This window comes from Glycine max, chromosome 18 (assembly GCF_000004515.6).
Source record: "Glycine max cultivar Williams 82 chromosome 18, Glycine_max_v4.0, whole genome shotgun sequence".
NCBI lineage: Eukaryota > Viridiplantae > Streptophyta > Magnoliopsida > Fabales > Fabaceae > Glycine > Glycine max.
The window spans coordinates 7,706,016-7,715,399 of NC_038254.2; the positions used below are offsets into that span (position 1 = coordinate 7,706,016).

Sequence of the window (9,384 nt, forward strand, 5' to 3'; positions counted from 1 at the left end):
ATGAGTACAATTTTATTTATGAAAATAGTTTTTGAAGGATAAAATAGTCCAAATAAAAGTGGAGAACAAAAATAATTACTTAGAGAAGTTTTCTTTTTATTTATTGTTATAGATTATATCTGTTTTTTTTTTATTATATTCTTTAACTAAATACACGGATTTTATTTATGAAAATAATGTTTGAAGGATAAAATAGTCTAAATAAAAGTGAAGACCAAAAACAATTACTTAAAAAAGTATTTTCTTTAATTATATTATAGATTATAGATTTTTATGATTATAGTTTGCTTACACTTTATTTTCTTTCAAAAATTACTTTCACATCAAATGACTTTGTTTTTAATCTAAAGCAACAAGGGTGTTCAGATTCAGACGAATCCAAGATAAAAAAAAAAATCAAAAATCAAATCAAATCAATTCTTTTTGGATTTTTTTGATGATTTTTTTCTCACACCAGTTAGTTTGGTTTAGTTTGCATTTTGTGTTTTTGAAACCTGTTCATTAACACTTATATTACTTTAGTGTTATGCATTTTGTGTGTATCACAGTTACATAATATTTTTGTATTATACAATACATATTACTTTCTTTTTTCAAATATTTTTTTAAAGATATGTTTGATTTAGAATAGATGAAATTTTACAAATTGTTATTGTAGAAATTTTAACATATTAATAAATTTTGTATATTATTATCAATAATTTTTAATATGATTTTATTTAAAATATGAAAAGAAAATATATAAATTTTTAAAAAATAATATTCTAATAAAAATCACAAAAATCAAGTCAACCAAATTACAAAATATTAGTTTAATTTAATTCAAATTTTATTTTAAATAAAAATCCAACCACATTTTCATTCCATGAAAAATCAAATTAATGAGAACCAAAAATAACCTACATAGTACTAACAAAGTGGCTCAGAGTCCCATTGTTTAAGGACGATTCATATTCATAATCAAAACCCCCAAAAATCCTCTTCAGTACTGAAAAACTCAAATAAATAATTGGGGAGGGAATTTTCTCCCCAAACACAAATTCCCAGATCATATAAATAAACAGTAAAAAAAATCATAGTATAAAAGAAGGAATTGGCGCTTCACGGTCTCCTTCAGTCTCTCTTTCTCAACCCTAACCAACTCATGTAGCTCCATTGTCGTTGACCACCGTGCTCAGATTACAGCTAAGGTCACCGCCTATCAACCCCTTCCAGGTGTAAAATTCGCTGCTTTACTATAATGGGTCGTTTCGTTTCTCTTTTCATTTTTACATATGACGTGTTTGTGTTTATGCTTCTTTTTTTGCCCCATTTTTAATGTGGCAAGTTTCGATGTTGATTTCTCAGAAGCGTAGAAGAAGTAGTTGGCACTTGATATGGCTATAGAGAAGAGCAGTGCTCGCAAAAAGTTGTTTAGGCGCTAGGTAGTGCCTTTTGTTCTTCATTCAATGAGTTTTATTCATATGGGGCTTCACCCTTCACAGTTTTCATCATGACCTTAAATTTGTATGTTTTTTTTTTTTTGGTGAACTATCATTTTAATCCTTGAAAGTGTATGGCCATCACATTGGTCCTTGAAATTAAGGAAAATCTAAATGAGTCTTTGTAAGTGCAATCTGTCAATTCCATTAGTCCAAAATTTTAAGAAAAATCTGTGACTTGAGTGATAACAATATATGTTTAGACCAAAATAACGAAAAGTGTGGATTTTCCTTAGTTTTTCATGGACTAATGTGACAGGGTGTTACACTTCCCGGGACCAAAATGGTGGTTAACACTATTTTTTTTTTAATAAGTCTCATTACTGTTATTCCTCTATTTGTTTTTTCAGTGACTAGTTTGAATGCCAGATTTGTGTAATGCCTTGCATGTGTGTAAACCCAAAAGGACAGTATGTTATTCTGTATGGTATAGGAATGGTCGATTTGAAAGCCCCATGTTTTTGTTTAGCAAAGCCCCTCAGTTTTTGTTTGGAGATAGAAAGTTCATGTTGAATTACAACAAAAAGGAATATAGATGTTTGCTGGAATAATAGATCAGGATTTAAGGCAATTAATGAATTGGTTTGAATTTTGAAAGATTTTGGGTTTATGACTTATGAGAGACTTTAAAGGGGATTTTGATAAAGATTTTGCTTCTTAATCTTGCTATATGGTTTTTTATTCACAATCTTGGCTTTTTAGAAGGCTATTGAAAAGTGTCTATTAAATGAAATCTCACAGCAGGACATATATCTATCAAATTAGATAGCTAGGTGATGGTAGCTTTGGGAAATTACATGCGATGGTAATTTATCACATGCATCTGGTTGTTGAAACTTGAAAGGTAGATTGCTTAATTTCCACGTGCTATGTATTCCTTCTAGGTTCTTTAGGTGATTATTATTGACAAGGGATTTATTTATTTAATGATTTTAAACTTGTTTAAGTCATTTGAATGATATGCAACAAGTTGCTTTTTAAAACTCAAAATTGCATGCTGTAAAAGTTTGAGTAATCCTTAGTACTTACTCAGTTACACATTTATTCAAAGTTTGAGCTAGACTCATTTATAACCTTGAGATGTACAACTTTCAACCCACAAAATTTCAGCCCCTTACCTATTTAGTTACCTTGCCTAAAGTCAATATAAACTCTGAATGCTCCATTTTCTGATAACATTCATTCACTCAAGCACAAGTTGACTTATCTCCCCCATTAAGAAGTTAACACATACAGGTACATAGGGTAAAATATTCATGGTTTAAGTCCAATCGATGCAATCCCAACTTCTACTCCAAGATTGTGGTAGGATCATACATCTTACAGCAACTGTCTTGTGTGAATAAATGCATTTTGTTCTCATCATAAATAACTAGTTTACCTTATTTGTCCCTTGTGATTTTTTTTTCTTCTGAATGTTATTGTTATTCAAATGGCAAACAAGCAATTTATAATCAACTCTCATTTTTACAATCATGTTCTCAACATAGTCTACATTGTTAATTATGTGTTAATAGCAGATGGCAGGGGAAGATCAGAATAAAGGAAAAGCTTCTAACTGTCATCCAACAAAACAACGTAGTAGACATCTACCACGAATGACTACTCAAATTCCACAGTATGCTTTGTCAGATACAGTATATCATCCCTCTGATCCACCTGCTAGGACATCTGATGTGACACCTCCACCTTCAATACAAGGGGTACACTCACCATGTACTTCACAACCAACAAATTCAGATGCAGGACGCACCCTTAGATCATCTATTGCATTAGAGACACAGAGCAATGATGGGAAGCCAATTCTATGCCTTGATGGACAAGGGTATGTTTTTCTATTTTGCTACTTATTTGACTTTTTTTAATAGATTTGACCATTTGCATGTAATCTTTGCAGATTCTTACCTTCACGCCCTGCTGCTAATGGGATTACGGATATCCTCACGAGTCATTATATTGACCCCTGGCCATCTTGGAAGAAGATACCGATTAGCTCAAGGGACTCATGGTTTGAAGAATTTTTGGTAAAATTTCATATGCTGATTATTACATTTAATTTGGATATGTATATTTAGTCTACTTTTAGCTTACGTTTTTTTCCCTATATATAGATTAAGTTTTCTATTAGTCCACCAGATTACAATTGGGCAAAAAAGAATTTTGAGATGCGAGGTTCAATATTGCTGACAAATAAGCTAAATAAGGCTCGGACCACAATGGATAAACCAAATTGGATTAAAGATAGTGTTTGGGAGATATTGTGCGATCATTGGAGATCTGAAGGATTCAAAAAGAAGAGTGCCCAAGCAAAAACAAATCGAGCATCTAATTGTGGAGCATCTCACACTGGTGGCTCTATTTCCGCATCTCAGCATAGAGCTAATATGGTTAAGTTGTCACTTAATATCATTTATTATGTTGTTTATCTCAAGATTTAGTTTAATAATCTGTTTAACTTAAAAACTAACAAGTTCTTGTATTCCTTGTTCTTTGTTAGATGAAAGAGACCGGAACCACTCCAACTCCATTGGAGTTGTTTCGTCGCATGCACCAACGTAAGGACAACACATGGGTGGATAGGAGATCACAACTTTTAAATGTAATGAGCTCCACCTTTATAATCATGTACATGTAATTGTTTATGGTGTTGTTTTACTCTATTTTGGTTTGTTATGAAGCACTTATTAGGCTTATATTGGTGATGATAGGAGGCATTTACACACACATTGAAACAATTGACCGAACGAGCATTGGCACAAGGAAAACCTCCACCAAGTGAGTTTGATGTGTGGTGTGATGTAGCTAGGTCGAAGAAAGGAAAAGTATATGGTCTTGGAATGGAATCTATGGCAGTTGCAGGAAGGCCTTGCTATCATGACTCATCTTCATCAATAGAGTGGGTAAAAAAACAAGAGTTTGATGAATTGAGAAAAAAGATGGAAGGAGTTATAAATGGAAGAGATGGGCTTCAAACCAAAGTTGCAAATATTGAGAGGCTTCTTGAGCAGAACAATGCATTGATACGACAATTGATGGAAAGCATGAATCGTTAGTCCATGCCATCCATGTAGTACAGAGGAAAGTCAAGATGAGGATTAGACAAAGTCACGAAGTGAACTATAGTGACTCGTTGATACTGATTTGCCTTTAATGTAATTGTGTCTTGTATGACAAATGTTTTACAGTTTGGATATTAACGTATATATTAACTTTATGAGGTTCACAAAATGTGTTTTGAAATGTTCTACTTTAATGTATTTATGTATTTTCTTATATTGTCTTTCAGGTTCATATACTTGAAGCAAATTACAGAGACATCCCCTCAGTTTTATTCTAATCACACGTGCATCCCTTTTTTTGTTTCTACAGAAAAACTCCCAACTTTTGACTATTGGTTACACTGGCATCCCCTGATCCCTTGACATCGTTAGTATGTTAACTCCAGCATATCATGTGTCCAACATGTCTTTTAATTATTTTATTTTTTTGGTATAAAATGCCCCTATCTTCTTTGTGGGTGCCCATTAAAAGGATCTGGATAAAAAGTTGGATTGAACTTGTTATTGCTGCAGGTTTTGTTTCTTAGTGATATAGGTTGAGTCAATGAGTATATATTTTTGTTAATTACCTCGAATAGCTTCCATATGGTGAATAAGCATGTTTGTTGCCATATAGGATATGGAAAAGTATTCATAGACATCCAATATGTATTATACACCTAGTGAGAGAGAGAAACATAGATATTATGATGTGATATGAAGAGAGAGAAAAATTATGGGTGTTGGTTAGGTGTTTAAAAAGTGTGGGTGCATGTATTATTACTCATTACAACATTTGTCAACTCTCCCATCTAGAGGTGTATTAAGGGTCCATCTTTGTTTGCCATGTTTCTTAAGGAGTGATGAGGTAGAAGTCACCAAACTGATGAAGTTCCTTGTAAGAGGTAACTTGGCCCTGAGGGCAAATATTTGATGAGATTATTGTCATTTAATTGCTTGAACAATGTGTTTTATACTACCAGGAGTAGGAAGCAAAAGATAAGGAATGAAGTGTAGTTGATCCAAAGCTCCATATGATACTAAACAAGAAGCTATATGGTTAAGTTTGCAGAATGTTTTCATTTTGGGCTGTATTGAATATTGGATTTCATAAATTTCATCCTCCAGTATACTCTAGGCTATTGCTTCCTATACTTCCTATTTGCCTTCCGGGATGACCAATTCAGAATGTAAAGTTACTTGGATTAAGATCCTCTACCGTTGTTAAAAAACTGCACGAATCTGGTACTTTGATTTAATTTATTAAATAATAAATTTACCTGTTAAAATTTAGTTTTATAAGTTTTAAGGTTAAGATTCATAATTGCACATCCTGCAGTTTCAAAATAAACTGCAGAGGATCAAGCATTATTGATGACTGTAGCCTCAAGTTTTATCTAGACATGCTTCACATTATTAGTATTGATAATGATTAATTAATTGAACGCAACACAAGGCAATACTTTGCAACCAAATCAATCACTTTCTCGGTAGAATTATTCTATCCTAAAAATATTTCTCTGCCTTTTTTTTTTGTGTTGAATTGAACCCTTGTTAGTCACTACATTATAATACTTACTACAACCATAGATTTGAAACAAGATAGCTAAGAAACTTATTTCATATCATCTTCCTTAATCAAATCAAATAAATATTTTTTTCATAGTAATTTAATTTTGAACATGATCCATGTAAAATGAAAATATGAGTATCGACTTCTCCAGAAATCCTGATATATCAAGGGAGGTCGATCGAAGGATACTCTTTTCATTTTCTCGTTTGTTTGAGACCTACTATTCTAATACCTTTTGCTCCCCACCTTTCTTTTTGTTCTTTGTTTTCCTACCTACACTCTTCTTTCTTTACTCAACAGCTTCATCCTCTTGCCTAAAAAGTTCAAAGACTTCAACCTCCTCATCGGGGTTAGAGGAGTGGTGTTAACCCCATTGCTAGCAGTATTGCTAGCGAGAATGTTAATGCCAGAAGAAACCTCTGATCCTCTCATCAAAGCTTGAAAGACATCTTCATCAAAGAGAGGAAGAGAGATGGGAGTCAGAAAATGATTCCAACCCCCCCCCCCCCCCTCTTATACTAGACACTTCTTTTGCAAGCATAAACTTGCGAGGAACAAGTGGAGAACTATCTTCGTCGAAACCAAAACAAGACATGGTGAAGAAGTAAAGGAACGAAAATGGAGAAATTGCCTAAAACTCGAAGAAACTAGAGTAAAGCATACCTAGATGAAGACAACGAGTCCAAGGAAGAATAGAGTGGTTGAGCCAAGCTTAATGATAATCGCTAATTATGAAAATATTTTGGGATTAAATTATATAAGATTTTGTAATTTTTCTCTCCTAATTTTTTCTTTTTGAGAAAACTGAGGAAAACGAGTTAATTAAGGAAAGCAGAGTTAATTAAGAAAAACAAATTAATTAAGGAAAGAAGACTAATTGAGAAAAGTATGACTGATTAAGGAAATAAGAATAATTAAGGAAATCATAATAATTAAGGAAAACATGACTAATTGAGGAAAGTAAAGACGAGCTTAGTGCAAGAAGCTCACTAATCTACACTTACAAAAGAATAAGAGAGAAGAAAGAAAAAACACACAAAAATTTCAAAAGAATACAATTTCTTATAGAAGGCAAAGACTAGAAGAAGGAGAAGCAAACATTAGGAGTCATTCCTTCCCTCCATTTCATTTCTTATTTTTTTCCCCTTTACTAAATATTTCCTTATTGCAATGGTAAAGTCTCCATGACAATGAGAAACTAAACCCTTTTTGTTGGGAACTTGACACTCAATTACTCTTGATGTAATTTCTCTTCATATCTATTTATGAATATTACATTTGTATTATCTTTTCATGTGCTTAATATTATTGCTTGCGGCTTGATCATTCATTTGCATAGTAAATTTTAGGAGTAGTGTTGGAAATCATTTTTTCTCTAATAAAATTGGGAAAAGGTATTTAAATAAAGTCATCACTAGAGATATGTTGATATTTGTTTAGTCTGTTATACATCTTTATTCTTAATGCAATTTACTATTTTAGCTTTGCAAAGGGATTTGAGAGAAAAAATAGATAAATTAAGCTCTTTCATGCGGGAGACCAAAGTTAGAGTATACTAGTAGATCCATGTGTAAATTAGAATAATTATAAATAGAGAAAAATCATTAACATTACATCAAAGAGTAACTTTAGTATGCTAAGTTTTCAACATTCTCATCTTCTGAATTTCCTTCTACAATAATATTGGATTTTCTCATCTTTTTTGTCTTTAATTAATTAATTAATTTAAATTCTTGTTTAATTTCTCTTCTTATTTGATTTAATTTTCTGTCAATTTAAATTACTGTTTTTCTCATAATCTTTTCAAGTCAATTTTCTTTAAATTATTTTATTAATAAAATATTCATCTACCTAAGTATAAACAAAGTCTATGTGGATACGATACTCAGACTTCTGTTTTAACTTTACTACTTGGGACGCATTGGTGCACTTGAATCCATCAACACTTAATCAAAGCAAAGAACAAAACTCAATTCTCACCGACAAAATTTCCTTCTAAGAACACTCATTAACCAAGGAAGAAATTGAAGGCAAGAAGAAATAAGGATGAAAACAACGAGTCCAAGGAAGAATAAAGTGGGTGAGCCAAGTTTAATGATAACCACTAATTATGAATATATTTTGGGATTAAATTATATAAGAATTTGTAATTTTTTCTTTTTGAGCAACTAATTGTTAAATTAACATCATTTAAGTTTTTGTGCAAAGAATATTAAAAGTGATGAATTTATGATGCTTAGTGAATAAAATAAAGCCGAGGAAAACAAGTTAATTAAGGAAAGTGAACTAATTGAGGAAAGAAGACTAATTGAGGAAAGTATGATTGATTAAGGAAATAAGAATAATTAAGGAAATCATAATAATTAAGAAAAGCATGACTAATTAAGGAAAGTAAAGACAAGCTTAGTGCAAGAAGCCACTAATCTGCACCTACAAAAGAATAAGAGAGAAGAAAGAAAAAACACACAGAAATTCCAAAAGAATACAATTTCTTATAGAAGGCAAAGACTAGAAGAAGGAGAAGTAAACATTAGGAGTCATTCCTTCCCTCCATTCCCTTTCTTATCTTTTCTCCCTTTATTAAATATTTCCTTCTTGTAATTGTAAAGTCTCTATGACAATGAGAAGCTAAATCCTTTTTGTTGGGAACTTGACAGTCAACTACTCTTGATGTAATTTATCTTCCTATCTATTTATGAATATTACATTTGCATTATCTTTTCATGTGCTTAATATTATTGCTTGTGGCTTGATCATTCATTTGCATAGTAAATTTTAGGAGTAGTGTTGGAAAATGTTTTTTCTCTAATAGAATTGGAAAAGGGTATTTAAATAAAGTCATCACTAGGGATATGTTGATATTTGTTTAGTCTGTTATACATCTTTATTCTTAATGCAATTTACTATTTTAGCTTTGCAAAGGGATTTGAGAGAGAAAATAAATAAATTAAACTCTTTCATGCGGGAGACCAAAGTTAGAGTATACTAGTAGGTCTAAGTGTAAATTATAATAATTATAAATAGAGAAAAATCATTAACATTACATCAAAGAGTAGCTCTAGTATGCTAAGTTTCCAACATTCTCATATTCTGAATTTCCTTCTACAATAATATTGGATTTTTTCATCTTTTTTGTCTTTAATTAATTAATTAATTAATTTAAATTCTTGTTTAATTTCTCTTCTTGTTTGATTTAATTTTCTGTAAATTTAAATTACTATTTTTCTCATAATCTTTTCAAGTCAATTTTCTTTAACTTATTTTATAAATAAAGTCCCTGTGGATACGATAC

At 31.4% G+C, this 9,384-nt stretch overlaps 1 protein-coding gene and 1 long non-coding RNA gene across 10 annotated transcripts; both read left to right on the top strand.

Moving 5' to 3' along the window:
* The first annotated feature begins 935 nt into the window (after positions 1–935).
* LOC100778822 (uncharacterized) lies at positions 936–4,704 on the top strand. 9 transcript variants are annotated; one of them, XM_014771116.3, is made up of 8 exons: positions 988–1,215; positions 1,328–1,424; positions 2,223–2,325; positions 3,002–3,306; positions 3,379–3,505; positions 3,593–3,868; positions 3,979–4,080; positions 4,190–4,704. In XM_014771116.3, exons 4-8 carry the CDS (start codon positions 3,002–3,004, stop codon positions 4,532–4,534), a joined length of 1,155 nt encoding a protein of 384 aa, XP_014626602.1. In that variant the 5' UTR covers positions 988–1,215; positions 1,328–1,424; positions 2,223–2,325; the 3' UTR covers positions 4,535–4,704. The 9 variants fall into 9 exon arrangements, with proteins under 9 accessions (XP_014626601.1, XP_006602153.1, XP_040868042.1 ...); XM_006602091.4 differs by having other exon boundaries at positions 1,348–1,424; XM_014771115.3 differs by lacking the exon at positions 2,223–2,325 and having other exon boundaries at positions 936–1,215; positions 2,999–3,306.
* Positions 4,705–4,921: 217 nt separating this feature from the next.
* LOC121174033 (uncharacterized) lies at positions 4,922–5,634 on the top strand. Its single transcript, XR_005889720.1, has 2 exons — positions 4,922–5,424; positions 5,503–5,634. It is a non-coding gene; the product is annotated as an uncharacterized lncRNA (long non-coding RNA).
* The last annotated feature ends 3,750 nt before the right edge of the window (positions 5,635–9,384 follow it).

Coding starts and splice junctions, on each gene's coding strand:
- LOC100778822 (XM_014771115.3), top strand. CDS start 3,002: ATGGCAGGGGAAGATCAGAATAAAGGAAAAGCTTCTAACTGTCATCCA. Junction 3,307..3,378: donor CTATGCCTTGATGGACAAGG/GTATGTTTTTCT, acceptor TAATCTTTGCAG/ATTCTTACCTTCACGCCCTG. Junction 3,869..3,978: donor CTCAGCATAGAGCTAATATG/GTTAAGTTGTCA, acceptor GTTCTTTGTTAG/ATGAAAGAGACCGGAACCAC.